Source organism: Physella acuta, unplaced genomic scaffold, assembly GCF_028476545.2.
Source record: "Physella acuta isolate Inbredline_101_S28 unplaced genomic scaffold, ASM2847654v3 ptg000537l, whole genome shotgun sequence".
NCBI classification, from domain to species: domain Eukaryota; kingdom Metazoa; phylum Mollusca; class Gastropoda; family Physidae; genus Physella; species Physella acuta.
The window spans coordinates 160,005-178,101 of NW_026732056.1; the positions used below are offsets into that span (position 1 = coordinate 160,005).

Genomic DNA, 18,097 nt, shown 5'->3' on the forward strand with positions numbered 1-18,097 from the left:
CTCCACCACCCCCCACCCCCAAAAAAAACATGTCTACCGTCCCATTCAACGAAATATAATTATATACTTTTTCCAGTGTCCGCCCCCTCCCAGAAAATTCTACCCCCGCCCCCGAAAATTTCAAGTACCCCCACCCCTCTCCGGGGAGGAAAAAGTCTGAAAGAAACACTGAAACCAACCCACCCCCCCACACACCCCCCCCCCCCCACCCCCCACCCCCACACACCACCACCCCCCCCACACACCCCCCCCCCCAAAAAAAAAACATGTCTACCGTCCCATTGCAAGAAAACCACTTTTTAGATCAGACACATTAATTAGGCGGTAATTTTATTATAGAGTATCGATGAGGAAATTTCTTTTGAGTTGGGGAGGGGGGGGGGGCTCAGACGTTCTTACGCGGGGCTTCGCCCCTACCCGAAGAATTGTATGCAAGAAACTCTTCACGCAAACCATTTAGATTAGACAAAATTTCCTTTTTATTCAATGTTTACGCGATAATCAATGACGTCATTATATTACTGTGTGCACTTTCCGCCTTGAGATTATTTTCAACTCTATGCTAAATGTGTCGACGTCATACTTCGTTTTTCGAAATACTATGCATGTTTTTAATTTCCTTGTGTTTTCTCTAGAGCGTTCTTGTCAGACAGAGCGTTCTTGTCAGACAGAGCGTTCTTGTCAGACAGACAGCGAAACTATTATTATAGATGGTGGAGTGATCCACCTGATGGTTACATTACTTAAACAGACACAGTTTTCCCAGTTAGCCTTGGTACTTTATTCTTATACATAGACGGCTCAGACGACACGTCTTATCTGCGGCTCTATCTTTAGTCTTTAGGTAACTACTGAATAAATACACAGCAGATACACATCACGGTAATTACACGGAACACTCAAGGGACGTAACCAAGATATTTACAATACAAGGGACGTAACAATCACAAACAAGATTATAAAGTAACACTGAATGGTACTTGTAACGATTATTTTTAGCATTTCCTTTTCTTCTTCTTCGTTCTTAATTGAGAATATAGTGGAGGATTTAGACAACAAGCCCAACTTCGTGTATGAACTGGACTATGGTCTCCAGATAATAACCAGGTGCCCCATATAATTTTTCCTTGAGTGGGGTGAGTAGGGGCCAGTGTTGGGCTCGCGCCTGGCTATAAAGAGAACATTCTTGAAGGACGTGCTCGGTATTCTCCGGGGCCTTGCCACAAAGGGCATATTTCGCCACACCCAATTTTTAGTTTTTTATGCATATGCTAATTTAGTGTCAAATTGTAATATCCATCATTTTTTTATAGTGAGGGTGTGTGTCAGACCACATTTGTGTTTGCTTGTTTTTTATTATTCTTTTGATTTCTTTTAGATGTAGCGAGATTTCTGGTTGTTTTTTCTTTCCCCTATTTTTTGCCAGCTGGTCCGCAATCTCATTACCCTGTATCTGGCAGTGGCCCGGGATCCACTGCAGCACAATCTTGCTGCGGGAATTTTTTAGCCTTTCTAGTGCTGTCCTAAGTGATTGAGTATAGGACTGGATTTTTTAGGGATTACAGGACAGATTTAGCATATCTAGGTATCTTAATAGATTTGGGAACTGCAATAATATTAGCTATACTGTTAAGATGTCACTAAAGAGTACATGTACACGTGTCGACAAAGTTTGGAGCGGCTTGTGATTTTTCTAGCGTAAACATACCGTTAACATGTAGACAAATATTTTCCAGTGACCGCTAGTGACCAGATATCTCAGCACTTGATTCGCCCTGACGTGTGGACACAGACAGTGGCGTAGCGAGGTCGGGTGTCACCCGGTGCGGCACTTAATGGTGTCACCCCCCCCCCCCCAGAGGCGTTGGGACCCTTCCCGGGAATAAACTTTCAAGTTTTCAATTTGCACCCCCCTCACGTTTTTCTCTATATATTTTGCTATTTTTTGCCTTGGTGTCACCTCCCCCCCCCCCCCGTAAATGGTGTCACCCGGTGCGGTGGGCACTCCCCGCCCCCCCCCCCCCCTCGCTACGCCCCTGGACCTAGACGTTACTTGGTGTTTTCAGGGTCACATAATTAATGACTTGGGTTGGGTGGGTAAAGCCAATGTAATAACTTTTACTGATTCGTTTAATAAAAAATTGACGAAAAACAAATTAGTTATGTTCTATGTAAAAGATATGAATGTATAGTGTGATTTTTGACACGTAAATATAAAGATTATCAGCGCTTAAATGTAGTAATTTGTTTTGAAATATTTTGAAATATTTTTTCGTTTAAAAGTAATCCTTTAAAAATTAAAATAAAACTCCACTCAAAATTATACTTAACTAAAATAATATGTAAGTAAAGGTACAAATATTAAAACACAGAAGCTAAAAATAGGTTCAAAGTTAAAACAAGTTAATTAAAAAAGTCTAGTGACATTTGTGCGCAATTTCCTTATGTTATCTAAAAATAGCTCTGACGTATAATGTTGGGGTGCGTTCAAGCTAGAAGAACAATCGGTTTGTAGGTGTTTATGTAATTTTAAAATTTGTGACCGAACGAGAGAATATTTTTGAAAACTTTCTTCGGCAATATTGTTCTAAATTATGACAGGAATCGATTGGTACATGTTTCAAGTCGCTAAGTGGTCTGGTTGCCGAGATATGGGCCAAAAACTGCTTTTTTTTTCGAGATTTTTTGGCTTTTCTGGGAAATCCATGAAAGAAACCCGGAATTTGTATGGCCTATGTTCATCCTTGTAACTTGCTTAACATAATTGCTTTTGGAACTAGTCATCGATATTGCTTCGTTGAGGAGGAGATACGACTTAAAGCTGCGGACACACATTCATCCATCCATCCATCCATCCATCCAGAAATGACGGGTTAATAAACGCAATTCTCCAGAATGGAAATTGCGCTAAAAAAATTAAATAAATAAACTAGTCATATAGCACTTACTTTAATTTTGCATTCAAATTTTTTCTGAATGTTAAACACGTAAATAGTCTACATAGCGAACGCGCTGAAACACATCCATAAAATGATCGTCTCTAAACATTGATATTCAATCTGCATGGTGTCATTGTACTCAGCACTAAAGTTTACCTGCACTTAAGGGGATCAGTGTTTCTTCCAGACTTTTCTTCGGGGGGGGGGGGGGGGGCAATAGATATTTCGGGGGGGGGGGGGCAACATTTTTCGCCGGGGGGGGGCGGACACTAGTAAAAGAATATGCTCGATATCTCGATATATAAATTCCATCTCGTTCGGGGGGGGGGGGGGGGCGGTAGACTTTCTTCGGGGAGCTCCGCCCCCGCAAAGAGATGCCTGGAAGAAACCCTGCAGCTGATAATATTTGGTGCAGCTTGTTATTGTTCTAGCTTAAAACTATTATAAGTTGGTGAGTATAAACATCAGCTCTTTTACAACTTCATGTGCCCTTTACGTGTAAGTTGGCCGTATGTATGTTTTTAACATTCCTAATTTCAATTTTTTATATGGCGTATAATGTGTTGTTTACTCTAATAAATATTAGTAGGTCGATGAGGTTTAGTAACCCATTATATTACTAAATGTAAGTATGTATATCAGGGGCATACATATACTTTAATTCTGCCTCATCTAACCTAAAAAAAATATTTAAAAAAAATTTATCACCATAATTTTTTGTTTGTATGAAACAAAGATATTTTAATTTTTGGAAGTGAAATAGGTTACAATATCTATATTCATTAACTGCGGCATTAGAAAGATAAAAGTAAACAGGACACTATTTCGTGTTTCATTTAGTATTAAGGGGTCACTACACCCTGTAAACCAAACTAGCCCACAGTAGAGATAAGCAAGTAACAATATACTATTATTAATAGCTTTAAATTAAGGGCAGCAACTGCAAAAAGCTTCTTGAGGATTTTATTTTATTGATTAATTCCCTTTGACCACAATTTTGATTGAAACAAATTGCAGCTATCTTTTTTGTTCTTAATTATTGCAATATTGGAGGTATTCCAAAAAAATAATATTATTATTATTACGTGTCAAAATATTATACCCATACAGCCCGACAACCCCGACAACAGCCTACTTGTCTTTCTGGAATTGCTTCTATAGCCTTTATCCATCCAAGATCCATCTACAACAGTACAAGGCAGTTGTTAGATTTCGGAGTCGTCTCTCACACTTGAGATGGCTGTCTTTATCAAACGTGCATCATTTGCCCGGAGGTTCGAACTCGGGACTTTTGGAGTTAGCGACCAGACCACGCAGTCAGTTTAACCCACGACTGACTCATGACAATCTTATTTAAACAAATTTGCCTTTATTGAAAAATACTATTTTATGTGAAGTAATTGATACAAAGTTTATGGAAATAGTAACTTGTTTAATATCTTTAATTATTTAGACAAGGAACTCAGCGTTGAGCGGTAGATGACATGTTAGCCATCTAACCTGGAAGTCCATAGGTTTGCAATAATATAATTTATCCCAGTAATCGAGAGCGTAACTCGAATTTACCAACCATTTTTAAACGTCAGGTTTGAAAAAATAATAGATCTACATCTGTGCAGAGAACTATGAGTAAAGTAAAATGTCGTGCCATTAGTGTTTGTACGTATGAAATATATGAGGCTATATAAAGGTAGGAAGTAAATTGTGTTTCAGTGTTTAATAATCATTAAAAAAAAAGATGGGGTTGATGAACTGTTTATATTGCAATGTTTTGCTGTTGTAAAAACACAGTTACTAGAATTGTGTGGGAATTATGTTTATTTTCAGCAGACATATCAGCTACACTTTAAATACGGCCATTAAAATCTAAGTTTAATTGACATGATCAGGTAATTCGGTAGACTTTGTGGCCATTTTTTTTTATATATAAAACGATCTTTAAGCGATCTTTAAACCGTTTGATTACAAAAAAACATATGTAAAAAAAAAACAGTTACAAACTTGACTGCCGACATTAAGTCTCAGCTACAAACTTGACTGCCGACATTAAGTCTCAGCTACAAACTTGACTGCCGACATTAAGTCTCAGCTACAAACTTGACAGCAGACATTAAGTCTCAGCTACAAACTTGACTGCCAACATTAAGTCTCAGCTACATACTTGACTGTCGAAATAAATTCTTAGTTACAAACTTGACTGCCGACATTAAGTCTCAGCTACAAACTTGACTGCCGACATTAAGTCTCAGCTACAAACTTGACAGCCGACATTAAGTCTCAGCTACAAACTTGACAGCCGACATTAAGTCTCAGCTACAAACTTGACTGCCGACATTAAGTCTCAGCTACAAACTTGACTGCCGACATTAAGTCTCATCTACAAACTTGACTGCCGACATTAAGTCTCAGCTACAAACTTGACTGCCAACATTAAGTCTCAGCTACAAACTTGACTGCCGACATTAAGTCTCAGCTACAAACTTGACTGCCGACTTTTCTCTTCACTACCATCGTGTTTTGTTTATCATCAACACAAAACGTTAAGATTATCAACGATAACAAAATGAATGAAAGAAACTTTGAAATCTTGTACAAATTTATTGACATCCATACAGTTTGTAAATAAATACAAACAGATTGTAAACAAATACAAACAGTTTGTAAACAAATACAAACAGATTGTAAACAAATACAAACAGTTTGTAAACAAATTCAAACATGAATTAAAGTATAAATAAAGATAATGATGGCGATGACAAATCTAATGTGGAGGTTTAAACAAAACAAAGATACAAGTGTAGCCATAAATATTTCATTTCTCAACAATAAACATTTGTTTATATTTTGTTTATGTGTCTAACAACTCTAAACAAATGTCTGAAAGAAACCAAACAATTTATTTCTTGTCTTCACCAGAATACAAAGTTGCTGATGAAGACATTCAAGCCTTGACACGCACAAGTTTAATGAAGGGAGCCGCCATTTTGTTTGTTTACATTAGACAAGGGGAGAGAACCAACAGTTACATTAGACAAGGGGAGAGAACCAACAGTTACATTAGACAAGGGGAGAGAACCAACAGTTACAGATGGATCAACACACCACATCCTCCCCACTATAATTTCCTTCAGAGTTTGATCCACTGTGGGGACGTGACCACAACCACACGACATATCCCGGCATGTAGACATGTGCTCCACTGGAGCCTGGACATGTACATGTTGTGTACGTGAACTTGTACCAACCTTTCCTCTCACGTATGTGTGTCCATTGTCCTACAGAGACCTGTTTAGGACAGCCATGAGGATGTGACACGATAATGGTCAACTTGTCCACATAACCAAATCTCCAGTATTTGTCCTCTACTTCCCTACATAGACGACCAAAGCGCCGACACATCTTGTCCAGTTCATCAACTAACTCTAAGTCACATGACACACATGTAAACATACACCCGTCTTCCTCAATGTCTGCCCTCTCCACCCTCCAGCCATCAAGACTGACCCCAGGACTTTTATTGTCATCAAAACCTAAAACACACCTGGTCTGTCTCGCCTCACTGTCATCAAACACCACGTGTGTGGCTGTCCTCACATGAACCTCCCCCCACACTTTGCTGGGTGTGTCCGAGTGTTGACACTTGCCACATGGACAAGTGCCCTTGTTGTCACTCTCTGTGTACTTGTACACACGCCACACCCTCCCCGTCCCTGTCCTCAACACGTCACTTCCTCTGGTGTTATAAAATGGATACTGACCACTGAAGCATGGATCAGACTCTGGTCTCTCTAGACTGGTGTACTTGACCTTTATCATGACCGTTAGGGCAGACAAAGCTTTGATTAGCTCCAACATGATGACGTCACGGTAACGTGAGGGGAGATGATCCAAATTAAAATCATTAACAGGTATAAAATTGACATGACCTGGATTCTTCTTACAGCCGGTATAGTGCTTGTGTAAGTCAGCTTCACCTCCATAGCAGATCTCAGCTTCATGATGTCCTGGAGAGGTACAAGGGGAGGTAATTGAGATAAAGGGTAAAATTTAACAATTATATACATCTATATTTTTTTAGAGACAGCCTACACTGCAGAATATTTTTAAATGATATTTACAGAAATATCTAGAATATTTAAGCTAATATTATTATCTACTTAAATGTACTCATAATGACAATTAAAATGTTTATGACATTAATAAATGCAAAAAATATAAGAACTTAGTAATATTACCAGGTAAAAATAACACATCATTTACACAATGAATGTTTACATAAAACATTGTAATTATCATTTTAGTTGTTTACCTGGGACAAAGCCAGATTTTCTCTGATTTGTATCCATTTTAAGATCTTTTACAGTCGTTATTTTTCTAAGAAAAAAAAAATTAATTATAGACTTATTAATTTACCAGCTGTAAATGGTAAAACATTTCTACAAATTAGAGTTGTAGCATCAGTACGTTAAACGTTCCTGCTTTTATATTATATGTATTATACCTTAAAGATTGTTTTAAATAAAACTTTTCTTAGAAGTCCTTGCATGGAAAATGTAAATAAATATTAATTTTAAAGCAATCTTTGACATCATAGAAATACACTATTTTTGCTGTAAACCTACAACACTAGCAGGCTATTGTAACCTGAATATCAAGATGTTGAAGGTGCAAGTTTGTTACTATACTGGTCTATGAGGGCACAATGCCATCTCACATGATCTATTCAGTTATTTACCTTTGTTAAGCTACAAATAATATTGTTTATCCTTACCTACAACAGCAGCAATAACTCTTCTTTCAGTCTGTTGTCTTAAAGTCTAAATATTCTGTAAAACCAAGGACAGAAAAGTTGCATCAAAATCTAAACATTCTGCAAAATCACAGACAGATGAGAAATATAAAAATGTAAGTCTTTACATAATTTTATTTAGTTCAACAATAACCAAAACTTAATTCCTATAAAATTATTTGTAAGTTATTTTCAATATGTGATAGTTTGTACTGTCATAAGTGGTGAGACTAAATGTAGATATTATGAGTGGGTTAAAATATTCCACTAGTAATATATATAAATATATATTGAGAAACACACAAATGAAAACTCACCAATAGTCATTTAGAAGTGTGGGTTGAATTTAACAACCTTCTTTACATGATGTCCGATGTCATCAGAGCCTGTGTAACATACGTCAATTATTTGGTTGTGTGCTCATATACTTCTATTTACTTTTCTGATGTGAAGAGGACTAGCCTAAAATGAATAACAATAGTTTAGGCTGGTATATTTTGAAATTATATCAAGTTACAATTTCATAATGCATACACATTTTAAATACTTCTTTTCACTGTATAAGTTAAATACACCAAATACCTCTGTCAAGCAAAAACAAATGTGAGACAATTTTTTTTACATCAGCGCACATACATCTTAAGAACAATATTGATGAAGTTGTATGTCTAATCAGTGTAAACTAGTGATGATAAATTTGAAATGAATAAAGGGATGTTATTAGTTCAATGTACTTTACGCATATATTTTTTATTTTTACGTGGCAGCAGCATTTCTCTAATAGACAAATAAATAATTTTAGAAGTATTAAAAGGCCTTATCAGTAGTACAGAATTTCACATATTGATTAAATAGTTTGGTACTTTAATGAAGATCTGTAGCTAGTGACAAACAAATAACTAAGATTAAGGTTACACTAATTATTATCTCATATGAGATAAACAATGATATTTTATTCAGTCAAGTACTAATTACTAATGAATTTGAATACTGTTTACAACTATAAGAAATTAAATATTTGTATACAGGCCTACATTAGTGGTGGTGCAATGTTTAAAAGTTGCAGTTCAACAAATAACTTTTAATAATGCTGATAAAAAATGCAAACTGTATTATAGGTAAATGTTATCATGACTAGCTGATCATTAAATTGAAAAAAAATTGTTTAAATTTAAATTGCATAATCATAATAAATAATAGCTCTTAGTTTATTATTTTAGATTTTGCAATAGGTCTACATGTTAGGACATTATATGAATTAGGCAAGGCTTGCTAGGCCTGTCAAGTATAACTACTAATAAATTTATTACTAATCAGCCCCTAGAACCGAATACATTAGGTAGGCTGGATATGCCCCTTGACATTATAATAATATAAGTAGAATCTTGTCTATTTCAAGGCCTAACTTAAATATTTAATAAGCCTAAATTACATTTTAATAAAATATATTTAGGCTGTTCAGTGGTCATTAGATGTTGCTAAATGGTATTCATTAAATAATTAATTGACTACATAAAAGAACATATAGACTATATATGTATATTAGGTAATCTCGCAATGTAGCATTAGTTATTGTTCCGGAATAGCAGTAAAAAAAAATGTAAATAGCAATAAAAGTAGTAAAACAAAGGCGTACAATCTGTCACACTTTTCAGGAATACACTGGAATGACTGTAAACCATTTTTTATTTGGCAATATCTTTTTTTACAAGAGAGCATTTAAAATTTGGATAGATTGATTTTAGTTGTATGTTAAATAATAAATATATTTTTTGCTAATAATTTATATTGCTAATCATATTAGCTACTTTGCTCAATTGCCCAAATAAATCAAATAAAGCAAGACGAAAAACATATTTGGGATCATTATTTTTTTAATTTCATTTATTTGGGAAGGGTTCCAAATAAAAGTGATGTCATCGACAGTCTCAAATATAGATCTAGATTCTAGACCTAGATGTCTAGTAATTAGTAATGATTAAGTAATGTTCTTCCTGAACTAGAATTGGAAATTTAATAAGAATCTTAGATCTGTATTCTCGAATCTAGAGTTCTAGACTCTTCTAGAAATCTAGAAGTTAAGCTAGATCTAGCTGCTAGATTTAGATCTATTTATTACTAGATTTTAGATAGTAGACACAGATCTAGATCTAGACTCGGATCAGTACATTCGTCGGACTCGTCGACATACTCAGATCAGGTTCACATAATACTGCCCTAATGCCTAATACTTAGATCTAATACTTAAATAATAATAATATAGCCTAATAGAACTAATAGTATTATTAGTATCTATAGTCAATAGTCCTATTAATATTTATTAAAATTAAGGCCAAGCTAATAATAATAATAACTAATAACATATAGGCCTACAGTATTATAAACTATTATACAGGCTAACTACTAGTAACTACAAACTAGAGTCTAATATTGATTTAATTTTAAAGATCTAAATCTAGATCTAGAATTAATACTAGATCTAGACTTCAATCTAGATCTACTTTTAATTTTTAATGATTCACTTGGAAATGCCAGCAGAAGTCGTCTGCTAGGATTGCTAGGTTGAAAGCCTAGTCCTTAAAATGTAGTTGGTCTATTCTAGATTTATATCGTATCGATACTTTCAAAACGTTTCGAATTTCACAATACTAGTACTAGATTTAACAGAAACTAATTTTTACTATAAAAATGAATCTTAATGTATAGTTAGTAATAGTAATAATGAACAATTTCATATATAATAGCAAAGGCAACGTATGTGAGATTTGCTTGTTGTTGTTGTGGTTATCGATACATCCGGATATTACACGTGTGACCAGATTTTTATTTGTAAATAGAAAATGCATGTGAAAACGAAATAAAAAACATTGAATTTCAAAACTTAATTCAGAATAATTCACATTACACATTACCAGTCTAGCGATCAGGTTTTATTGTTATTGGTTTTAATTTTTTAGCGTTTCTACGCTGTTTGCTTTGATTTTTTTAATGATTTATTTTTTAATCTAGGATTTCCGTTCAATAGATGCTAAAACGTTGTTTACCGAGGGAGGAGTGACTGACTGTACTGAAAGCAGATTTTATTTTAGGTTAGGCTAGGCCTACATAACGTAGATCTAGGCCTACTCAAGTGGTCGCCTATTAATTTTGGTTCGGTTAGTGTAACGAGGGGTAGGGAAATGTCTTTTTAAAGTGTGAAATCACACTTAAACCATTAAAAAAAAATAAACAGAAATTTAAAAGTTTGTTTAAAAAAATACGTTCTTGTTCCTGGTAACTTATTAGATTTCACCGCCGAATCTAACTTAATTTTGGAGTGGATTTGCTTACATTTTTAGTATTAATTTAAAAAGAGATTAGAGTTGTTTTTCTTTTCCAGCTAAATCAACGTAGTTAGCATAATCGTCATCCATTTTTGACGTCATCCCCCATTTATAACTTTTGACCCAACACCCATCCACATGCATCTTTTTTTGACGAACACCAACCAACCCACCATTCCACAAAACGTAGATCTAGTAGATGTATCAAACCTTATTTCAATAACAGGCATTGTGTAACTATTAGATTCTAGCTGATATACGGATAAAGGCAACTAATAAATTTAAACAGTTTAGCAATTAGTATTTTAGCTCTAGATCTACATTCTACCAGAAATAAAGTCTAACGGTAAACGCGTTTAAAACAAAAAAAAATGTAGAGGGTTATTTAGGTATAATAAATGTAGCTATTATCATATATTATGTAAATTACTAAGCTTTTCAGTTATGTGTTTTAAAATAGATTTCGATTTGTAAAAACGTTAGGCTTATAAGTAATATAGATCTAGTTCTAGAAAACAATTATGTTTTAATAAAATGGCTTACCTTTTTTAGTTACGGGCGTCGTCTCTTTCCCTGTGAATGCTGGGATATCTGGAATTCCCGTTTGCGTGGATATAAAAATACACTTCTTAGAAATGTATTTTTAGATTGTTTTCTTTCCAAAATGAAATAACTCGCCACGTCATTTGTAGTGGTCTTCAAAACACAAAGAAGAAAACAGTGTTTCTTCCAGACTTTTTTCACCGGGGGGGGGGGGGCACTTGAAATTTTTCGGGGGCGGAGGGGGGGGGGTAGACTTTCTTTCGGTGGGGCGGACACTGTTAAAAGTATATATTTTCTAAATAAATTATATAAATTTCATTTCGTTCGGGGGGGGGGGGTGGGGGGGGGGGGGGGGCGGTAGAATCATTTCGCCCCCCCCCCCCCCCGAAGAGATGCCTGGAAGAAACTCTGGAAGGAAAGGAATAAAATTGCGCATATAAAGATCTATTTCAGTATAATATATAGACAAATGGGGGACATCATCGCTCAGCGCTAACCTGAAAGTTTCTAGTTCAAATGAATAGAACGACCGTGAGTCCACTAAGCTCTAATGGGCACTATAGGGTGCTCAACTTTGGGGGAAACAAAGGCGGCTATTATTATGTTATTATTATGATTATATATTTGTGTCGTTTTAAATTTGTTTTCAAAAAGGTTCTGCTGTGATTTGTGCTTTAAAGGTCATACAGTAAGATGTGTATGTGCTGTTATATAATTTCTACTTGTATGATATCCAAATGGGACGACATAGACGCTAAAGCATGAGGATGATAGCCTGAAAGTTTTATGTTCACATCGGAGTCGACCCAGCTCTAATGGCTCTAAGTGGTATAGAAAGTGTATTTGTTAGTTTGATAACAGACATAATTTCTTTCACTTTTTAGGAGTGGGTTTTGTGGCTTAAAAATAATACATTTTGAAATTCTTATTAAATTAAATAATTAAATTACGTGAAACAATCGAGCCCATGTCTAACAACACAAACATCTGACTTATGTGACCCGCTCCAGGCCCAAGAAACGTTATATAGGCTAGATTATACTTAACCTCATTTCGCGGTAACACGTTAAAAATATTCTGGAAATCTATATGCTGACAAAAAAAAATGGAAAAGATCCTAAAAGTGAAGCGTTAAGTAAATTTTTTTGTTCTGTGTAATGTTAGGCTGTCTTTCTGAATGTGCGATGATGTGTAGTGGATAAGATGTAGCGCCCCGTAAGATGCCCCCCAACTACCCTCCCCATTGCCTACAGCGCTCTCCTCTCCCCACTACATGTGTTACATCGTTTTAGGACTGCCTTCTGCATTTATACGTTGTTAAGCAAAGTTTCTCTAAATTTGTTTTAATGTGCTATTGGCGTTATTTTGTTTATTTGTTGGTCGTTTTTTTCCCAGCTACAATTGAATTTGCTTTAATAGATTTAAGTGGTCTGGTAAGAAGTAAAAATATGTCCCCCTGTATAATGTTTGTCAACGCTATAAAAATTGTGAGACGCGATGTTTAAATAGTCTGTTATTCTAACAACTATATGAAAATAGCAATCAATGAAAACGCTGAGTCTCAGCTACAAACATGACGGTTGTGCCTGTTGGGAAGTGAATGGTTATTACAGGGAGGGTTCGAGAGTATGTGTGTTGTGAATTGTTTTTTTATAAATAAAAGATGGCGGTATTGTGCCGCGGTAAGCAAGGTATGTGAAGTCATAATGTAGTATCGTTGCTTCTGGGGATAAAAAATAGGGCAGTCTGCGTCTTGTCGTGCTATCGTACAGGTGTATTCGTTCGTCTTCGGGAATGTAGTCAAGTCTCCATTTTAGTTTGTAAAAGTCATCCAAGTCTATCTATGACTGTGATGTAGTGCAATAAACTATACAATAAAAACTATTCGGTTCTGTGAATTTGTTTGTATTTGATTAGTTGGAGATAAAGAATCAAAACTCTGTGTGTATCCAGTAATGTTACAAAAGTGCCGACATTAAGACTCAGCTACAAACTTTCTACCATCATTAAATATCAGTTAAATATCAGCTACAAACGTGGCATTTATACAGACGTTTCTCTTCATTACTATCGTTTTTCTGTAGTACCACTACAAAACATTAAGATTATCAACGATAACAAAATGAAAGAAATCCTTGGAATATCATAAAACTTTATTGACATAAAAATAAAACAATAGACTTAATACAAATAGCATAATGGTGTAAGAAATAAAGTAATTACAAGTTGGCACACAATAAAATGAAATTACTTAGAGGTTTTAGCATAACACTCACACACATACACTCACACATGAGTAGACAATTGGAGAGATCTAACTGAGAACACACATACACACAAACACATATACACACACGCGCGTTCAATGGAAGGATTTTGTTTGTTTACATTGAGTAGACAATTGGAGAGAACTAACAGAGAACTACAGATGGATCATCACAACAAAACACCATCCTCCCCACAATAATTTCCTACAGAGTTTGATCCACTGTGGGGATGTCTCCACCCCCAGCCATACACCGGTATGTAGACATGTGCTCCACTGGAGCCTGGACATGTACATGTTGTGTACGTGTACTTTGTGTACAATCCTTCCCTCTCATGTCTGTGTGTCCATTGTCCTACAGAGACCTGTTTTAGACATCCATGAGGATGTGACACTATAACGGCCAACTTTTCCACATCACCAAATCTCTTGTATTTGTCCTTAACTTTCCCACGTAGAAAATTGAAGCGCCGCCTCATCTTGTCCAATTCATCAACCAATTCTAAGTCACATGACACACATGTAAATCTACATCGGTCTCCGTAAATGTCTGCCCACCTCACCTTATAGCCGTCAAGACTGACCCCTAGACTATTTTCGTCATCATAACCTACAACACACATGGTCTGTCTCGCCTCACTGTCATCAAACACCACGTGTGTGGCTGTCACAACCCAAGCCTCTCCCCACACTTTGCTGGGTGTGTCCGAGTGTTGACACTTGCCACATGGACAAGTGCCCTTGTTGTCACTCTCTGTGTACTTTACCACATCATGCACCCTACCGGTCCCTGTCCTCAACACGTCACTTCCTCTGGTGTTATAAAATGGATACTGACCACTGAAGCATGGAACAGACATTGGTCTTTCTAGACTGGTGTAATTGACCTTTATCAGGACCGTTAGGGCTGACAAAGTTTTGATTACCTCCAACATGATTACGTCACAGTAACGTGAGGGGAGATGATCCAAGTTAAAATCATCAACAGGTATAAAATTGACATGACCTGGATTCTTCTTACAGCCGGTATAGTGCTTGTGTAAGTCAGCTTCACCTTCATAGCAGATCTCGGCTTCATGATGTCCTAGGAACAACACAGCCAACATTTAAAGAATACTTTTTTACAAATGATACAGAGATAGCCAAAATAGTAAAATAAGTATTATCAGCAATTTAAATGTGATCATAACCTATAATCAAAATGTGCTTGCTAATTAACATAATTTGGATAAAATCCTATCATTTTTGTTTTGCAAATGTTGAAATAAAAACCTTATAATTAAAAATTTTATTTTCTTACCTGGGACAAAGTCAGATTTTTTTTCTACTGTCTCCATTTTTAGATATTTTGATGTTATTATTTTCTGAGAAAGAAACGTCAATTTTAATACTTACATTAAGAATTTACGAGCTGTTGCTTAAAGAATGGTAATAAATAACTTTTCGATAAATTTCCGGTATTTATATTTTAAATTGTGTTATATTTTCCTGCTTTTATTTTACTAAATGAGTTAATGTCACAGTGTGGGTAGTCTTAGTAGGCCCTATTTTTAAATTGTAAATTAATCAGCACGGCCCAATAACTCTTAATTCTATTTTAAATTTCATTTTAAATGTTATATTATTTAATCTCAGCATTAGAAAATAATAAATATTGTGTCTATACACCTCCTATATATATATATATATATATATATATATATATATATATATATATATATATGTATATATATATATGAAGGTCTCAGTGGAAAAAGTACTTAAGTGTATTTTGAGAGTTTTGAGAAAAATGAGTGCAAAGTTTTTAAAATTGATGCTGAAATACCAAAACAGCTGATGCAAAGTATTCGAATTAAGCTACTTCGGTACTTTTTCCATAGCCCAAATTTACAGGGATGGTTAAGAAGAAGTAATCAACTAATATACCGGTCTTAACTCATTTTTAAAAAAATGTAACTTAAGTACTTTTTCCACTGAGCCCATATATATATATATATATATATATATATATATATATATATATATATATATATATATATATATATATATATATATATATATATATATATATATATATATATATATATAATTTATGATATTTATGCACTATATAAATAGAAGCTGCAAAAAATAATTAAGATTTTTTGTTGATAGTCTGTAACGATAGCAGATTTCTGTAAAGATGTCTTACACATTGGAGGTCACTCAATATTCGCGTACCTTAGGTGATATTTAAAACAGAAACCTTTGTTTAGAAAACTTCTCAGCTAGTATATGACGTGATCGTAAAAAGGACGATGGTCTAAACATTTGAAAAATAAGCTATGTCAACATTTTATATACAACAAAAAGCTTGACACAGTTTGGGTATTTGCTGTCATCATCTTCCCATTTCACTCTCTATTAGTTTATTTTTAGATATTAATTTTTCCATAAGAAACTTCCTTGTCTTTTTAGGTAAAGGGCTAAAGACATTTAAAAATTTTCAACTGAATCATGCAACGTAGATGAAAAAATTGTATTAGTGTGTAAAATATATAAATATATTTTGACCCTCGATTATACATGAACAGAAGATTATAAACGCGTAAAATAGAAACTTTGTTTTAAAATATAGTTAAAATTTACATTCCCATTTAAATAAAAACCCTTAGCAGCAGAGGCGTATCCAGGTTTCATTGTAGGGGGAGCGAAAAGAGAAAAAAAAGGCGCCGAATTTTTACACTTTCTATATACGTGTATTATATATATATATATATATATATATATATATATATATATATATATATATATATATATATATATATATATATATATATAATTACTAACTGCAGGTCATTACTTCGCTATGTTGTAAAATAAATTGAAAGTAGCACTCTGAAGAAATAAGAAAAAACACACAATAAGGCCGACAAAACAAAAATTGTATCAATCTAAACAAAAAAAAAATATACACACACTGCAACCAAAAACAATGAACGTAACGCAATCTATTTTGTAATTCTTGTAAAAAAAAACAACTTTCTTACATAATAATTCCTGGGAAATTATTTAAGACAAGTGAAATATGTATATATCTACACATTTAATTATACATGTCAAAACAAATAAATAATTACTATAGAATATAATGAAATTATTTAACACTATTCGCGTTTACAAAATGTTTTTGTCTATAATCAGAATTTAATATATCGTCATCATAAATGCTAAAGTATTACAGCATAATGAAAGTTTTTAAAATCAGATTTGGTATAAAACCACGCTTTTCGGTATAATGGAAAAACATTCGAAATAACATCCTACATTTAACTAAATTGCGGTCCTTTAGTTCAGATCATATATTTTTAATTAACTACTGTTTCTTTGTGTTCTTTAAAGATAATTTTTTAACATAGTGATAGGTAATCACTATCGCCCAAACTGTAAGAATACTACTACTTCATCGTGATGACGTTGTTGACCATGTCAAAATTTCCCCACCACTACGCAGTTTGCTCATAAGTAAATTTAAATAGAGGTGCCACATCAGTTGTATTTGTTTTTGTATTGTAATTTTTTTAAATTAATCACACGATTCAAACTGTATATATAAGGTAATTATGTGTGAAGTTTTATGTATAACATTTTCTAATTCAATTATTCGTAAGCAAATAGATTATACAGTTGCCTTAAACTTAACACCCCTCTTGCCAAGTCGTACTACCCGAGGAGGTTTTTTAAACATTGCAATGCATCATAATGGTTATTTTTAGAATGGCAAACTGATGCAGCTGTTAATACGTGTTGTAAACGTAGACGCTACTAGACTAGTACAATAATGTTTAATTGCTGCATGAAAAGAAATCTTGTGATTTACATAGATGTGCCGACCAAAAATATTTTTTTAACAAATATCATTGTTTAAAATTTTGAGTTTAAAAAGTTTCCAAAAAGGCGCCACTTTGCTGAAAATCGCCAGAGGGGGAGCGGCCGCTCCCGCTGCTCCCCCCCCCCCTGCGTACGCTACTGCTTAGCAGTTAAAATAAACCTCCACTCAAAAATATACTAAATTAATAATTTAAACACAAATACAAATCTTGAAACATTATCTTCAAATTTGGCCAAAAACAATTAATCATGGAGCACTTACTTTAATTTTGCCTTCCAGTGCCTGGAATGTTAAATACGTATGTAGGCCTACATTGCTACAGTACTGAAACACTTCCTGCCCTGTTAACCCTATATTATGGCTACA

The 18,097-nt window shown here is 34.4% G+C and overlaps 2 protein-coding genes across 3 annotated transcripts; both read right to left on the reverse strand.

Annotated features, from left to right (window-relative positions):
• Window positions 1-5,523: 5,523 nt before the first annotated feature.
• On the reverse strand, window positions 5,524-11,676 carry LOC131945835 (uncharacterized). 2 transcript variants are annotated; one of them, XM_059306446.1, is made up of 5 exons: window positions 11,595-11,676; window positions 8,046-8,190; window positions 7,711-7,765; window positions 7,249-7,313; window positions 5,524-6,943 (listed from the first exon to the last, which is right to left on the reverse strand). In XM_059306446.1, the coding sequence occupies exons 4-5, from the start codon at window positions 7,283-7,285 to the stop codon at window positions 6,033-6,035; spliced, it is 948 nt and encodes a 315-aa protein (XP_059162429.1). In that variant the 5' UTR covers window positions 7,286-7,313; window positions 7,711-7,765; window positions 8,046-8,190; window positions 11,595-11,676; the 3' UTR covers window positions 5,524-6,032. The 2 variants fall into 2 exon arrangements, with proteins under 2 accessions (XP_059162429.1, XP_059162430.1); XM_059306447.1 differs by having other exon boundaries at window positions 7,711-7,809.
• Window positions 11,677-13,770: 2,094 nt separating this feature from the next.
• LOC131945842 (uncharacterized) lies at window positions 13,771-18,097 on the reverse strand. Its single transcript, XM_059306454.1, has 3 exons — window positions 17,993-18,097; window positions 15,161-15,224; window positions 13,771-14,944 (listed from the first exon to the last, which is right to left on the reverse strand). The coding sequence occupies exons 2-3, from the start codon at window positions 15,195-15,197 to the stop codon at window positions 14,031-14,033; spliced, it is 951 nt and encodes a 316-aa protein (XP_059162437.1). The 5' UTR covers window positions 15,198-15,224; window positions 17,993-18,097; the 3' UTR covers window positions 13,771-14,030.

Excerpts from the sequence above, each read along its gene's own strand:
- LOC131945842 (XM_059306454.1), bottom strand. The coding sequence starts at position 15,197 with ATGGAGACAGTAGAAAAAAAATCTGACTTTGTCCCAG. Across the intron at positions 14,945-15,160 it reads AAAATCTGACTTTGTCCCAG|GACATCATGAAGCCGAGATC; the intron begins GTAAGAAAATAA and ends TGTTGTTCCTAG.
- LOC131945835 (XM_059306446.1), bottom strand. The coding sequence starts at position 7,285 with ATGGATACAAATCAGAGAAAATCTGGCTTTGTCCCAG. Across the intron at positions 6,944-7,248 it reads AAAATCTGGCTTTGTCCCAG|GACATCATGAAGCTGAGATC; the intron begins GTAAACAACTAA and ends GTACCTCTCCAG.